Source organism: Nomascus leucogenys, chromosome 17 (genome assembly GCF_006542625.1).
Source record: "Nomascus leucogenys isolate Asia chromosome 17, Asia_NLE_v1, whole genome shotgun sequence".
Lineage (NCBI taxonomy): Eukaryota > Metazoa > Chordata > Mammalia > Primates > Hylobatidae > Nomascus > Nomascus leucogenys.
In genome coordinates, this window is record NC_044397.1 from 37439220 (window position 1) to 37456325 (window position 17106).

Consider the following 17106-nt stretch of genomic DNA (forward strand, 5'->3'; position numbering starts at 1 on the left):
GACTACTTGAGCCCAGGAGTTCAAGGCAGCAATGAGCTGTGATTGCATCACTGCACTCCAGCCTGGGTAACAGACTCCATCACAAAAAAAAAAAATAATAATAACAATAAATAAATAAATAAAGATGAGCACAGGGTAGAGGAGCAGACACAAGGTCTTGGAACCTTCTGATACAACCTGTCCTGAGAGTCCCAGGGATAAACATGGACCTGGGCTGAGGCTTCCTTTACTGGCTGTGTGGGATCACCCAGGGTTAGAATCCTAGACTCTCCTATCCTGCTTCTCCTAGATGACGCTATCACTAAGAACAATGTTCTTTTTTTTTTTTTTTTTTTTTGAAACAGAGTTTCACTCTTGTTTGCCAGGCTGGAGTGCAGTGGCACGATCTCGGCTCACTGCAACCTCCGCCTCCTGCCTCAGCCTCCCGAGTAGCTGGGATGACAGGCATGCGCCACCACGCCCAGTTAATTTTGTATTTTTAGTAGAGATGAGGTTTCTCCATGTTGGTCAAGCTGGTCTCAAACTCCCAGCCTCAGGTGATCCACCCACCTCGGCCTCCCAAAGTGCTGGGATTACGGGTGTGAGCCACCTTGCCCGGCGAAGAACAATGTTCTTTAATGTTATTTATTTATTTATTTGAGATGGAGTCTTGCTCTGTCACCCAGGCTGGAATGCAGTGGCACGATCTTGGCTCACTGCAACAACTTCCACCTCCTGGGTTCAAGCCATTCTTGTGCCTCAGCCTCCTGAGTAGCTGGGATTACAGGTGCCCCCCACCATGCCCAGCTAACCATTGTAATTTTAGTAGAGTCAGGGTTTCACCATGTTGGCCAGGCTGGTCTCGAACTCCTGACCTCAAGTGATCTGCTTGCATTGGCCTCCCAAAGTGCTGGGATTACAGCCGTGAGCCACTGCACCTGGCCTGTTCTTTAATATTTAAAGAGTGCTTCATAGTTCACAATCCCATTCATAGTCCCTTAATGATTTACAGAAATTGCACCCCTTTCCATTCTGCAGATGAGAAAACTGAGGCGCAGAGAAGAAAAGGAACATTCCCTATGATGTCAAGACCTTTTAGTAAAGCATATACGTTGAGGCTAAGGTGAGAGGATCACTTGAGGCTGGGAGTTTGAGAGCAGCCTGGGCAACATAGTAAGATCCCATTTCTACAAATCAAATTAAATGAGGCCAGGCACGGTGGCTCACGCCTGTAATCTCAGCACTTTGGGAGGCTGAGGTGGGCAGATCACTTGAGGTCAGGAGTTCGAGACCAGCCTGGCCAACGTGGCAAAACCCCATCTCTACTAAAAATACAAAAATTCGCCAGGCATGGTGGCACATGCTTATAATCCCAGCTACTTGGGAGGCTGAGGCAGGAGAATCACTTGAACCCGGGAAGTGTAGGTTGCAGTGAGCAGAGATCATACAGCTGCACTCCAGCCTGGGTGACAGAGTGAGACTCTGTCTCAAAAACAAACAAGCAAACACCTATATAAGTTCACCTAGCAGCTGGCTTTGAGAATTCATGTGCAAATGACACAGCCCTTGAATGCGCTGGCTGACCTTCCCTGCTGGAGATGTAAGCCAACGTGAGGTCTTCCAGCTCACTCATCCCCTTCTGACTTGATAGATACTGTTGTGGATATATGCTCTCTGAGTCCTAGATTTGTTTAATGTTTTATGCTCTTAAATTTTCATGTTTTCTTTTTCAATTTATTTTTGTTTTTATTTATTTTTTGAGACAGAGCCTCATTCTGTTACCAAGGGTGTAGTGTGGTTGTGTGATCTTGGCTCACTGCAACCTCCACCTCCTGGGTTCAAGGAATTCTCCCGCCTCAGCTCCCAGCTCCAGAGTAGCTGGGATTACAGGCGTGTGCCACCACGCTCAGCTAATTTTTTGTATTTTTAGTAGAGATGGGGTCTCGCCATGTTGGCCAAGCTGATCTTGAACTCCTGACCTCAAGTGATCCAACTGCCTCAGCCTCCCAAAATGCTGGGATTACAGGTATGAACCACAGCTCCCAGCATTTTTTTTTTTAAATAGAGATGGGGGTCTTGCTATGTTGCCCAGGCCGGTCTGGAACTCCTGGGCTCAAGCGATCCTCCCACCTCAGCCTTCCAAAGTGCTGCTGGGGGCCGGGCGTGGTGGCTCATGCCTGTAATCCCAGCTCTTTGGGAGGCCGAGGCAGGCGGATCACAAGGTCAGGAGATTGAGACCATCCTGGCTAACACAGTGAAACCCCGTCTCTACTAAAAATACAAAAAATTAGCCAGGTGTGGTAGCGTGCGCCTGTAGTCCCAGCTGTTGGGGAGGCTGAGGCAGGAGAATGGCGGGAACCCGGGAGGCGGAGCTTGCAGTGAGCCGAGATTGCGCCACTGCACGCCAGTCTGGGTGACAGAGGGAGACTCCGTCTCAAAAAAAAAAAAAAAACAAAAACAAAAACAAAGTGCTGCTGGGATTACAGGCGTGATCCACCGTACCCAGACTTAAATTCACGTTTGCTAACTAGTTTACTCCTGATCATGTCTATGGAGTAAGCAGGGGAAGTTTTATCCCCTTGTGAAAACAAACTGAGCCCCACAGAGCGGATCAAAGTGGACCCAGACCGAGTCTGCTACAAAAGGACAAAGAGCATTTGGAAGTGGAACACAGCCCCACAGAGGATGGGCGTCGGGCTGACCGCCATGGGCAGGGCTCTGCCCCGGGTAGAGACTGCCGACTGCACGCTCTTCCTCATGCCAGCACTTTCACTAATTAACTCTTCCTGTTTCCCATTAGCCAGGAACACAATGGCCCACTGACAGATGAAAGGGCCCAGATGTGGGAGGGGGGTAGGGAGTCCAGGCAAAGGGTCCGCCCTCTCTGCTCATCACTCAGCCAGGCTGCCAGGCCTGCCAGGGGCCCTGGGTGGGGGTAGTGATGCTAGAAACAGAGATGAATCCTGTCTCGAGCTTTTTCCTTCACTTCTCAGACTGCGGGGCAACAATATGACACGGTGCATATTATGATAATTACTGACCCAGGTGCCAGGTACGATGAGCACTTTACATGTATTAGTCTTTATTTATTTATTTATTTATTTATTTGATGGAGTCTTGCTTCGTCACCCAGGCTGGAGCCTGTCTCTGTTTCTGTTTTGCTCCTACTCTGGCCAGAGAGATGAGGATTAAGTGGGGGTAAGGTAGGAAATACTTTACCCCTCACTACCCAGCAATACAGAAAGTCTGCAAGAAGGGTTTCCCCGTTTCCTATTGAAGTCTCTCTGTTCCTACCGTGCTGCCAGCCTTTACGATGACTAAGACTGGGCGCGGTGGCTCATGCCTGTAATCCCAGCATTTTGGGAGGCTGAGGCGGGTGGATCACCTGAGGTCAGGAGTTCGAGACCAGCCTGGCCAACATGGCGAAACCCCATCTCTACTAAAAATACAAAAAAATTAGCGGGGCGTGGTGGTGGGCGCCTGTAATCCCAGCTACTCAGGAGGCTGAGGCAGGAGAATTGCTTGAACCCAGGGGGCAGAGGTTGCAGTGAGCCGAGATCACGCCACTGCACTCCAGCCTGAGCGATAAGAGCGAAACTCTGTCTCAGACAAAACAAAACAAAACAAAAAAACAAAAATTAGCTGGGCCATGGTAGCATGCACCTGTAGTCCCAGCTACTCAGGAGGCTAAATAAAAATAAATAAATAAATAAATAAAGATGACTGCAACAGGAGAATCACTCAGAAGGTGCTGCCGGGATAGCAGAACAGCAAATGAATGAATATAATTAACTCCATTTTTGTTTAAGAGACCTTTACCCATTCCTGCATGTAGGCTAAGATTTATTATTATTATTATTATTTTATTATTATTATTAATTATTATTATTATTATTTTTTTTTTTTGAGACGGAATCTCACTCTGTCGCCCAGGCTGGAGTGCAGTGGTGCGATCTCGGCTCACTGAAACCTCTGCCTCCCGGGTTCAAGTGATCCTCCCGCCTCAGCTTCCCAAGTAGCTGAGATTACAAGCATGCACCACATAGCCCAGCTAATTTTACTTCTAGCCAGAGAAGCGTGGGATGTTGGTGCTGGGTGGGGAAACTGAGGGTGAACAAGGGGAAGGCCCATCTGAGTGGATTCAGCAACGCTCCCTGAGCACACGGTGCCTGCCAGGCATGGAGCTCGGCCAGCCATGGCTGGACACTCCCAAGCACAGGCTGTTCCCACCCTCATAATGCAGCCTCCTCCAGTGTTTGTATGGTTTTGAGTGGCTCACAGTTCGCCTCTGATCTGAGACAATATTTGCCTTGCTATAACTTGCCTGTTTGATCCAAGGCCCACCCAGAGGCCCACGGCAAACCGGTGTTCCTCCTATCCTGTGACAGGTGGCAGAGGCGTGACCTCAGCAAAGCCATACACCCTTTTTTTTTTTTTTGAGACAGAGTCTCGCTCTGTCACCCAGGCTGGAGTGCAGTGGCACGACTCACTGCAACCTCCGCCTTCCAGGTTTAAGTGATTCTCGTGCCTCAGCTTCCTGAGTAGCTGGGATTACAGGCCCACGCCACCATGCCCGGCTAATTTTTGTGTATTTTGTAGAGATGAGTTTCACCATGTTGTTCAGGGTGGTCTCGAACTCCTGAGCTCAAGCAATCCTCTCACCTTGGCCTCCCAAAGTACTAGGTTTACAGGTGTGAGCCGCCATGCCCAGTCTTACACCCTCTTTATCCACCAAGCTATTGGTCATGGTAACAGTGGGATTTGGTGTGTGGGCTCTTACATCCCAGAGTGTGTGCTTACTCTGAATTTTATTTTATTTTATTCCATTTTATTTTTTGAGATGGAATCTCGCTCTGTTGACCAGGCTGGAGTACAGTGGCAGGATCTTGGCTCACTGCAACCTCTGCCTTCTGGGTTCAAGCGATTCTCCTGCCTCAGCCTCCCAAGTAGCTGGGATTACAGGCGTGCACCACCATGCTCAGATAATTTTTCTATTTTTAGTAGAGACAGGGTTTCGACATGTTGGCCAAAGCTGGTCTCGAACTCCTGACCTCAAGTGATCTGCCTGACTTGGCCTCCCAAAGTGCTGGGATTACAGGCTTGAGCCACTGTACCCTGCCCAAATTTCATTTCTATAGGAGGGAATCATCAGGGCTTGCCTAGGGTCAGTTTGTCGGCCACAGACAGTGTTGGGCTCAGGGCATATCTGAGGTCTTCTGATTTGCAGCTCAGAATCCCCTGAGCTGAGATCTGAGCTGCCTCCCCCACCCCTTCCACCACTGAGCCATAGGTAGGACCCAGGGTGGGTAGGAGGTGGCCATTGGTGATGTCCAGATGTCCCTGGGCCAGGCCAGCGTTTCCAGTGGGCAGAGTCCATGCTGTCCTCTCCTCCTCCTCCTCTTCTTCCTCTCCACCCCCTCACCTGAGCCCCAACCAGACCAAGCCACCTGAGGGAGCACCTGGACAGGCCCCTCTAGTACCCAGCTGCTGCCTAAGCCTGCACCCCCTCCCCCCATCCCCACACAGGTAAGCACTCACATGTGGCCCCCAGGCCGATCCTCCCTGGTGAGCACTCCCTCCTTCTCCATCAGCATCTGCCGAAATGTCCCCACTTTCTGCCGAATCTCCTCCTCCGAATACCTGCAGGGGCACAGAGAGGGTGAAGGGGCTGGTCTCCCAAATTTGGTTCCCTCTTTCCTGTCCCGCACTCAGCCCAGCGCCCCCAACCCCTGGGTCACAAGTGCACACTGCGGCTTGCGATAACCTGTCCAAGGTCACAGACCAAGTGAGGCCTTCAGCACTGAGGAAGCTCAAGTTCACTGCACACAAGCCCGGCCGGGCACAGTGGCTCTCGCCTGTAATCCCAGCACTTTGGGTGTCCGAGGCAGGCAGATCACCTGAGCTCAGGAGTGCGAAACCAGCCTGGCCAACATGGCGAAACCCTGTCTCTACTAAAAATACAAAAATTAGCCGGGTATGGTGATGGGCGCCTGTAATCCCAGCTACTCAGGAGGCAAAGGTAGGAGAATCACTTGAACCTGGGAGGCAGAGGTTGCAGTAAGCCAAGATCACGCCACTGCACTCCAGCCTGGGCGACCCAGCGACTCGTCTCAAAAAACAAACAACAGGAACAAAACATTGTACACCAGCCCAATCAACCAACCAAATAACAAACAGACAGACGAAAGAAAAACTTGTTCCCAGAGGTGGGGAGAGATGACCCCCTCGCCCCTCCTCCGTACCCTCCTCCACCCACCAGGGCAGGCCTCCCTCCCACATCCAGACTGCAGTCACTCTTTCGAGAATTTTAGGGGAAGAGTCAGAATTCTGGCTTTGAGACATATACAGCCTTTTCTGCCTTCCTGGCCGTGACATCCGATCCTCATACAGCCATGGGAGGTCCTCAAAGCACCCCCATTTCTGCAAGAGTAAGGCTGCCAAGTGGCTTATTGGGGGGTTGTCGGGGGGTAAGGGGTAGTTTCATTGCTTCTTTCTGCTGCTGGCTTGGGGTAGGGGGTGGCTGATGTCTGGGCCTCAAATGGAAGCCCCTGACATCTCTACTCCCCTCCCTCTCCCACCCTAAGCCCAGTCTGTTTAGGGACCAAAGTCTGGTTATCTACTCCTCGTCCCTGCTCCCACTCCTGGGGTCAGTGGTCATTCTCTCTCACTGCTCCTCTGTGACAGCCGCTACCTGGCCTCCCAGTTCCTCTGGGGTCTCTCCCTCCAGCCTGTGTCCACACTGCCCCTGGAGGTCTTTGATCACGCAGCCCTGGCCCCCCCCAACCCCGTGCCTGGCACACAGCAGGTGTCCAGCAGCTGTTGCTGAAGGGATCCTCTGGCAACCTCGAAAGGCAGGTCACATTCCTATTTCACAGATGTAGAAGCTAAGGCAAAGTGAATTGACTTGCCCAACCTCATAGAGCTGGGAAATGGGAGGTGCCAGGATTCAAAAACAGGACTGCTGCAATCTTGGGGCTCTCCTTTTCATCACTGGCCCCCATGGCTCAGCTAAGAGGGTTGATCTAGAAAAATATGAGAGCAGGGGATGCTCAGAGGTGGTGGTCACACTTGAGGCCTCTTTGTCTAGTAGCCAGATGTCATCTCGGGGTCCCCAGCTTCTCCCAGCAAGATGCCCTGGGCATGGAGGGACCCTCCCTAGGCCTCTGAGTTGGTTCAACTCAACATTTCTATACACTTGTGTACACCTATACAACTTTTCTTTTCTCTTTTTTTTTTTAATTTTTATTTTTTGAGACGGAGTTTCGCTCTGTCGCCTGAGCTGGAATGTAGTGGTGCGATCTCAGCTCACTGCAACCTCCAACTCCCGGGTTCAAGTGATTCTCCTGCCTCAGCCACCCAAATAGCTGGGATTACAGGCGCCCACCACCATGCCAGCTAATTTTTGTATTTTTAGTACAGATGGGGTTTCACCATGTTGGCCAGGCTGGTCATGAACTCCTGACCTCAGATGATCCGCCCAGCTCAGCCTCCCAAAGTGCTGGGATTACAGGCGTGAGGCAATGCACCCAGCCACTATACAACTTTTCTAGCCTTAGCTTCTACATCTGTGAAATGGGAACACAATCTGCCTTTCAAGATTGTCAGAGGATTCATGGAGGTGATGTCATTATAGCACTTTGCACAGTGCCTGGCATAGAGTAGGTGCCCAATAAATGGTAACGACTAAGGCTTATTTGTCCCAAACCTTTCTCTCTGCTCTCCCTGGGCTGCAGGTCATTGTCTTGGACAGAGAACATGGTGAGGGGGAGGTAGGGATGATTAATGGATACAAAAAAATAGAATGAATAAGACCTACTGGCCAGGTGCAGTGGCTCACGCCTGTAATCCCAGCACTTTGGGAGGCCGAGGTGGGTGGATCACCTGAGGTCAGGAGTTCGAGACCAGCCTGGCCAACATGGTGAAACCCTGTCTCTACCAAAAATATAAAAAAATTAGCTGAGTGTGGTGGTGCACACTTGTAATCCCAGCTACCCACGAGGTTGAGGCAGGAGAATCGCTTGAACCCGGGAGGTGGAGATTGTGGTGAGCTGAGATTGCGCCCCTGCACTCCAGTCTGGGTGACAGAGCGAGACTCTGTCTCAAAAAACAACAAAACAAAACAAACAAACAAACAAAAAACCAACAAAAAAACCTACTGTTTGATAGCCCAACAGGGTGACTACAGTGAATAATAACTTAATTGTATATTTTTGAATAACTTAAAGAATGTAATTGGATTATTTGTAACTCAAAGGATAAATGCTTGAGGGGATGGATACTTCATTCTCCATGATGTGCTTATTTCACATTACATGCCTGTATCAAAGCATCTCATGTACTCTATAAATATGTATAGCTACTATGTATATTAAATTTTTTTTTTTTTTTTTTTTTTTTTTTTTTTGAGACGGAGTCTTGCTCTATCGCCCAGGCTGGAGTGCAGTGGCGCGATCTCGGCTCACTGTAAGCTCCGCCTCCCGGGTTCACGCCATTCTCCTGCCTCAGCCTCTCCGAGTAGCTGGGACTACAGGCGCCCGCCACCACGCCCGGCTAATTTTTTGTATTTTTAGTAGAGACGGGGTTTCACCATGGTCTCGATCTCCTGACCTCGTGATCCGCCCGCCTCGGCCTCCCAAAGTGCTGGGATTACAAGCGTGAGCCACCACGCCTGGCCTGTATATTAAATTTTTAAAAAATTAAAAAAAAATTTTCGACCCAGCAAAGTTTTAGAAAATAATTTTAAAAAAATTAAAAAAGAGACATGGTGGCAGCGTGGGTCCAGCCCTGCCCACTCAGCCATCCATGAAAATGGTATGTTTTGTTTTTTTCCTTTCAGAGATCCCATCTCTCTACTCCCTGCTTCCCTCCGCTCCTACAACAAATATTTGCAGGAGAGCAATTTGACAATTATCTTCAAAAGCCTTTAAAAAAAATGAACACATGCTTTGACTCATACATTAACTTCCAGGTTTACCCTGTGGAAATAATCATGGCAAAGATTTGACTCCTTGGATGTTTACAGTAAGATGGATGCCTCCCCCCATCGCAGGTTCAATGCTAGTGTTTGCATTTCCATAGCAACCCGTACATCCCAACTCCTGGCAGGTGGTTCAGGCTCCAGTAATTATCTGTTGGCTGGTCTGTATCCAATGCTGGCCTGGAGTTCCCTGAGGGTAGGGGCTTTGTCTGGTTCCCAGAGGCAGTCCCAGCACCTGGTACCATGCCTGCCACATTGTGGCATCCAAAAATGTGTGCTAAATGAGTGACTGGTGATGGAGAGGCATGGAGAGTTTGAAGACTGGATTTTGCTTTTGAAAAGATGGCTCTGGTGAATTCATGGTTGGAGAAGAGAGAACTGGAGGCAGAAAGCTGATGTTGCACTACCATAGGGGTTTAAGAGGAGACAGTGACGCCACAGCAGAGAGAGAGGTCTTGAGGATGAAGGGCGAGAAATGGACAAAAAGCCCTCTAGGAGGGAGATGGCTTGGGGAACAATTGGTTGAGTCAGGGGGATGGGACTTGGGGACCAATTGAATGAGCCAGGGGGTCTGGTTGGGTAAGAAACATCACCTACTTCTTCTTCTTCTTCTACTTTTCTTTTTCTTTTTGAGATGGAGTCTTGCTCTGTCGCCCAGGCTAGAGTGCAGTGGCACAATCTCAGCTCACTGCAACCTCTGCCTCCCAAGTTCAAGCAATTCTCCTCCTTAGCTTCCCGGGTAGCTGGGACTACAGGCATCCGCCACCACGCCCAGCTAATTTTTGTATTTTTAGTAGAGACAGGGTTTCACCACATTGGCCAGGATGGTCTCAAACTCCTGACCTCAGGTGAGCCACCCACCTCGGCCTCCCAAAGTGCTGGGATTACAGGCATGTTCCACTGCGCCCCGTCACCACCTACTTCTTAAGCAGGTGTCCCCTGAACCCCAGCTAGGGTCGGAGTCTGTGCAGGTTCAGCCTGCTATGTCGCTCACCATGGGGAGGGCTGGGTCCTGGCCTGGCTAGGGGTGGGGGGCTTTTCTTCTAACCCCCCATCCCCTCGTGGCTCAGGCCACCCTGTGCCGATGCCACCAACCTAGCTCCACCTAGTTCAGGGCCCTGGCTCCTCAGTGTCCACCTCGGTCCCTGTGTGGCCCTCAGGCTCGGGCATTCACCTGGAGGTCCCTTGTCTGGGCATGTGAGTTGGGCAGTGCAGAGCCTGGCACCCAGGAAGAAAGGGTGGTGCCCCACCCCCCCCCAGCAGAGGCAGAGAGCAATTGCTCCCACATCACCTTCTCTTGCAGAGACTAGCTTGTCACTCTCACCAGCACAGAGACAAACACAGCACAGGCCCTCCAACACTGCTTAGCCCCTAATTTATAGGCCCCAGGGAGGGAGACAGAGACTGGCATGGGACCCTGGGCCAGGTGGGTGGGAAGAGACGGCTTAAGGGCAAGGGTGGGCCATTCCCCAGCTGCTTGTGGGGGGCTGGCAGGGGGGCTTCAGGCCAGGATCCAAGCCCCATTTCCTGGGGGTCTCTGGCACATGGAAGGCTGGGAAATTGGCACAAATGGGTTTCATGGAGACCTGCGGCGCACATATGCAGGGCTGGGGGTCATCCTGGAGTCAGTGGGTTGGAGGCAAGTTGATGAACTCCAGCACCTGTCTGTTGAGGATGGGCTGCTGGACTGAACCAATTCAGAGGCTTGGGGAGGTCCCCTCTATGCCCCAGGGCATCTTGTTGGGAGAAGCTGGGGACACAAGGATGACACCTGGTGATTGGTCTCAAGGGTGACCACCACCTCTGAGTGTCCTTTCCCCTCTTATCTCTTGGAGTCAATCTTCTCAGCTGAGCCACTTGGGACAGTGATGACGGGGAGAGACAGAGGAGCCCAACAGTTCTGCTTTTGAATCCTGGCACCTCCCACTTCCCAGTTCTGTGACTTTGGGCAAGTCCATATGCTTCTCCCAGCCTTAGCTTCTATATCTGTGAAATGGGAACATGACCCGCCTTTCAAGGTTGTCATCTGGATATTAGTCCCCTCCCAATCTCATGTTGAAATGTGATCCTCAGTGTTGGAGGTGGGGTCTGGTGGGAGGTGTTTGGGTCATGGGGGTGGATCCCTAAAGAATGGCTTGGTGCCCTCCCCATGGTCATGAGCGAGTTCTCACTCTATTACAGGGGTTGCTAATACCTCAGGTTGGGGTACCACTCTGTGGCCTATTAGGAACTGGGCCGCACAGCAGGAGGTGAGGAGCAGGCAAGGGGGCAAAGCTTCACCTGTATTTATAGCTGCTCCCTGTCACTCCCATTACCACCTGAGCTCTGCCTCCTGTCAGATCAGTGGTGGCATTAGATTCTCATAGGAGTGGGAACCCTGTTGTGAACTGCGCATGCGAGGGATGTAGGTTGCGTGCTCCTTGTGAGAATCTAATGCCTGATGATCTGTCACTGTCTCCCATCACCCCAGATGGGACTGTCTAGCTGCAGGAAAACAAGCTCAGGGCTCCCACGGACTCTACATGATGGTGAGTTGTAGAATTATTTCATTACATACTACAATCTAATAATAACAGAAATAAAGTGCACAATACATGCAATGTGCTCGAATCATCCTGAAACCATCTCCCCAGCCCCCACCCAGTCCATGGAAAAATTTTCTTTTTTTGGGGGGGGAGACGGAGTTTCATTCCTGTTGCCCAGGCTGGAGTACAAAGGTGCAATCTTGGCTCACCACAACCTCCATCTCCCCAGTTCAAGCGATTCTCCTGCCTCAGCCTCCCAAGTAGCTGGGACTACAGGCGTGTGCCTCCACACCCAGCTAATTTTTGTAATTTTACTAGAGATGGAGTTTCTCCATGTTGGTCAGGGTGGTCTCGAACTCCCGATCTCAGGTGATCCGCCCACCTCGGCCTCCCAAAGTGCTGGGATTACAGGCGTGAGCCACCTCGCCCAGCCAGAAAAATTTTCTTCCACAAAACTGGTATCTGGTGCCGAAAGGGTTGGAGACTGCTGCTCTATTAGTTTAGGAAAGAGCTGATTGTTTTAAGGAGTCTGGGGTGTGTCTCCTCTCCCTCTTGCTCCTTCTGTTGCCGTGTGAGACATGCTGGCTCCCCTTCTTTTCCACCATGACTAAAAGCTTCCTGAGGCCTCACCAGAAGCCAATTGGATGCCAGCGCCATGCTTCTGTACAAGCCTCTAGAACCATGAGCCAAATAAACTTATTTTCTTTATAAGTTACCTAGCCTCAAGTATTCCTTTAGAGCAATGCAAAGTGGACTAACACAGACATGATGTAGGTACATCACTTTGCACAGTGACTGGCATATAGTAGGTGCTCAATAAATGGTAGCAACTGGCCAGACACGGTGGCTGTCGCCTGTAATCCCAGCGTTTTGGGAGGCCAAGGTGGGTGGATCACTTGAAGTCAGGAGTTTGACCCCAGCCTGGCAAACATGATGAAACCTTGTGTCTGCTAAAAATACAGAAATCAGCTGGGCGTGGTGGTGCGTGCCTGTAGTCCCAGCTACTCGGGAGGCCGAGGCAGGAGAATCACTTGAACCCAGGAGGCAGAGGTTGCAGTGAGCTGAGATTGCGCCATTGCACTCCAGCCTGGGCAATGGAGTGAGACTCCGTCTCAAAAGTAAATAAATAAATAAATAAATAGTAGCAACTGAAGCTTATCTGTCCCAGAGCAGTGGGGACAGAGTGTACAGTCATCCCAGGCTCCCTGCCCTTTTCCACCTGAGACCCCTGCCAGGTCAGCATGGCACCAGCTCCGAGAATTGCCTGGGCCTCTTCTCTCTCTGTTCTGCCAGGCGGCAAAGGCTGGGATAAAGGGGGAGGCTGCTACCCAAACCACTCGCTCCCTGTGGAGGTGGCAGAGCCGGCCAGCCTAGGGCCATGCAGGAAGTCTGGCTAGCATGGCCAAAGCTTCAAACTCAAAGTCAAGGGCTTCTAGGCCGGGCACAGTGGCTCATGCCTGTAATCTCAGCACTTTGGGAGGACGAGGCGGGCAGATCACTTGAGGGCAGGAGTTTGAGACCAGCCTGGCTAACATGGTGAAACCCCATCTCTACTAAAAATACAAAATTAGCTGGGCATGGTGGCACACGCCTGTAATCCCAGCTACTTGGCAGGCTGAGGCAGGACGAATTGCTTGAACCTGGGAGGCAGAGGTTGCATTGAGCCAAGATGGTGCCATTGCACTCCTGCCTGGGTGACAGAGTGAGACTCCATCTCGAAAAACACCAAAACATCAAAAAAACAACGTCAAGGGCTTGTGTGTGGGTGGGGAAGGGGGAATATGGGGCAGTGATGTCTGTCCCAGGGTCTCAGCCTCTTGGCCCAGGTATTCCCCCAGCCAGTCTGGCTCCTTTAGTCCTCATGCCACTCTATGGGCCATAAGGGAAGGGCATGCCAAATGCATTGTGGCTTTGGGGATTTCCTGGGTCACTCTCTGGGACAGGAGTAGGGTGAGGGGACACTGAATTTTAAGAGTTCCCCAAAGTGAAATTTTTTTTTTTTTTTTTTTTTGAGATGGAGTCTCGCTCTGTCGCCCAGGTTGGAGTGCAGTGGCGCAATCTCGGCTCACTGCAAGCTCCGCCTCCCGGGTTCATGCCATTCTCCTGCCTCAGCCTCCCGAGTAGCTGGGACTACAGGTGCCCGCCACCATGCCCGGCTAATTTTTCGTATTATTAGTAGAGAAGGGGTTTCACCATGTTAGCCAGGATGGCCTCGATCTCCTGACCTCGTGATCCGCCCACCTCGGCCTCCCAAAGTGCTGGGATTACAGGCGTGAGCCAATGCACCCGGCCTATTTTTAATTTTTTAAAAGTAGAAATGGAGTCTCGCTATGTTACACAGGCTGGTCTCAAACTCTTGGCCTCAAGCAATTCTCTCACGTCAGCCTCCCAAAGTGCTGGGATTACAGGAGTGTGCCACTATGCCCAGCTAATTATTATTATTATTATTATTATTAGAGATGGAGTTTCACTCTTGTTGCCCAGGCTGGAGTGCAATGGCGTGATCTCAGCTCACTACAACCTTCACCTCCTGGGTTCAAGCGATTCTCCTGCCTCAGCCTCCTGAGTAGCTGGAATTACAGGCGTCCACCACCACACTTGGCTAATTGTTTTGTATTTTTAGTAGAGATGGGGTTTCACCATGTTGGCCAGGCTGGTCTCGAACTCCTGACCTCAGGTGATCCACCCACCTCGGCCTCCCAAAGTGCTGGGATTACAGGCGTGAGCCACCACGCCCAGCAATTTTTTATCTTTTGGTAGAGACAGGGTCTCCCTATGTTGCCCAGGCCTCCTGGCCTCAAGAAAACCTCGTGCCTTGGCCTGCCAAAGTACTGGGATTATAGGCATGAATTCCTGCATTAGGCCAGACAGCGACCTTTTGTTTTGTTTTGTTTTTGTTTTTGTTTTTTGTTTTTAGACGGGGTCTTGCTCTGCCACCCAGTCTGGAGTGCAGTGGTGCAATCATCGCTCGCTGCAGCCTTGACTTCTCAGGCTTAAGTAATCCTCTCACCTCAGCCTTCTGAGTAGCTGGGACCACAGGCATGTGCCACCACACCTGGCTAGTTAAAAAAAAATTTTTTTTGTAGATGGATTGGCAGGGGCCTCACTATGTTGCCAGGCTGGTCTCAAACTCCTGGGCTCAAGTTCTCCCTCCTCAGCCTCCCAGAGTGCTGGGATTATAGGCATGAGCCACAGTGACTGGAATGGTAGCCTTTTGATTCCCATTTTATAGATGAGCAAACAGAACAGGGAGAGGGGAGGGAGGGCCCAAATCTCCAAGCCTAGGCTGGGCACGGTGGCTCACACCTGTAATCCCACTGCACTCCAGCCTGGGTGACACAGCGAGACCCCATCTCAAACAAAACAAACAAACTAAAAAAGAGGCATGGCAAGAAGATAAATAGGGTGGCAGGGAGGATGCTGGGGGCTGGGGTGGGAGCATCACATCAGAAAGGCTGGAGGCTCCGTCCCGCCCTGTGGTGATTGCAGACTGCAAGCCAAGGCTGTCTGGGAAGCTGACTCCAAGTACGCCATCAATCACCAGTGGATTAGCCAGCCAGCCATCAATATTAAGGAAAAGGATTGCTTTTTAATGAGGCCAAAGAGTGTGTGTTCCTGTGACTGATGTGAGTATTCGTCAAATGCCTGAGAACCCGGTAAATAAACGCAACCAAACCAGTGTTTCTAGAAATGGATATTAATGACTCAATTTGATAAAAGAGCAGGGGCGCCTGGTGCTTATCGGCACTTTGTGGGGACTGGCTGGGGGCTGGGCAGTCCCATATGTGTCTTCAACGGAGGACTCTCAGAACAGCTCCAGAACACAGGTGCCCCTATTTTCCAGGTGAGTAAACCGTGGCTTGTTCAAGGTCAAGATAGGGCCGGAAGCCTGGATTTGGGAGTCTCAGAATGCCTGTCCCTGCCATGATCAAATGCCCTGCTGAGGATTGGGAGGGCAGGGGGAGGGCCACTCAAGAGCTGGTTTTTTGGAGGTGGCTCCAGGATAAGGACCACCTCAAGTGACAGCTTGGGTGGGGGAAGGGACCCTGACTGAGCAAGTGGGGACATAGTGGGTGCTTCCCAGGGAAGCAGGAATCCTTGATGCTGGGGGTCTAACACCCAGGACGTGGCCAAATGCCATCACCTTTTGTTTGGGGAGGGGCTCAGTGAGGGAAGGTTCCTTGAAAGGGTGAGGGTCTTTGAGGGGGAGGGCTTTCAGGATGGGAAAGCACAGAGAAGAGGAGGGGACTTAGTGAAGGGAGAGGGGCTGAGGATGGGGATGGGTTCATCAAGGGGGTGGAGTTCTGGGAGGAGGAGGAGCAAGAAAGTGCAGGGGACACCTCGTCTGTCCCTGTCAACCCTCTTGTCCTCTGCCCACACTTCCCTCCCTCCTTGACTCTCCAGACAGAATTTGGCAGAATTTGCAGGTTTTGTTTGTGTGTTTGTTTTTGTTTTATTTTGAGATGGAGTCTCCCTCCATTGCCCAGGCTGAAGTGCAGTGGCGCAATCTCGGCTCACTGCAACCTCTGCTTCGCGGGTTCAAGCGATTCTCCTGCCTCAGCCTCCCGAGTAGCTGGGATTACAGGCGCTCCCCACCATGCCTGGCTAATTTATTTTTATTTTTATTTTGAGAAGGAGTCTTGCTCTGTCACCCAGGCTGGAGTGCAGTGGCACAATCTCGGCTCACTGCAACCTCCACCTCCGGGTTCAAGCGATTCTCCTGCCTCAGCCTCCTGAGTCGCGGGGACTACAGGCACATGCCACCACGCCTGGCTAATTTTTTGTATTTTTAGTAGAGATGGGGTTTCACCGTGTTTGCCAGGATGATCTCCATCTCCTGACCTCACAATCTGCCCGCCTCGTCCTCCCATAGTGCTGTGATTACAGGTGTGAGCCACCACACCTGGCCTTTTTTTATTTTTTTGTATTACTAGTAGAGACGGGGTTTCATCATGCTGGCAAGGCTGGTCTCCATCTCCTGACCTCAAGTGATCTGCCCACCTCGGCCTCCCAAAGTGCTGGGAGCCACCGTGAGCTGGTACAGGCGTGAGCCACCGCATCTGGCTGGATTTGCAGGTTTAATTCACGACCTGAGGTTCTCACTGTAGGAGATGCTCCCCACCTCGCCCCTCCTTGCCTCTGCCCCTTGAGGTCTCATTCCCTCTTCCGGTACCCACAGCTCATCAACATGTTCCCTTGCCAGCTGGAACCGCCTTTCTGTGTGTCCTCAGCATCCTGCCATCCATCCATCTATCCCTTTCTGCAAGGGGCCTCCTCCCCGCTACCTGGTCCTCTGGGTGAGGTGAGCACCAGGTCCCCATTACCCCTTCTTCTCCCTACAAGCAGCCCTGCCTGGCAGCCAGCAGGACTCTTGATCCTGGCTCTGCCTTGGCCCCCTGCCTTCCAGATGGCCTTCAGCAACTCACTGTCTCTGCCTAAGCCTGGGGGTCTTCCTAAGCTCCTCAGAGATGGTGGCCCCTGTCTAAGGGAGCCCAGGAGGCCTGGGGTGGACAAAGGTGTGGCTTGGAAGGACTACAGGACACAGGCTGTGTCTGGCCCCATGTGGCTCCAGGCTCCAGCCCCCCTGTGTAGGGAGTTTCTGATTTTTCAGCCCACTGACAGTGC

General features: G+C 51.4%; 1 protein-coding gene across 1 annotated transcript in view; it reads right to left on the reverse strand.

Annotated features, from left to right (window-relative positions):
* The window catches only part of SRRM3 (serine/arginine repetitive matrix 3), an 84740-nt gene that overhangs the window by 32126 nt on the left and 35508 nt on the right, over positions 1 to 17106 (reverse strand). The window contains exon 3 of the mRNA XM_030797523.1: positions 5518 to 5619. Coding sequence (XP_030653383.1) covers positions 5518 to 5619 — 102 coding nt within the window. The remainder of the gene's footprint in view (positions 1 to 5517; positions 5620 to 17106) is intronic.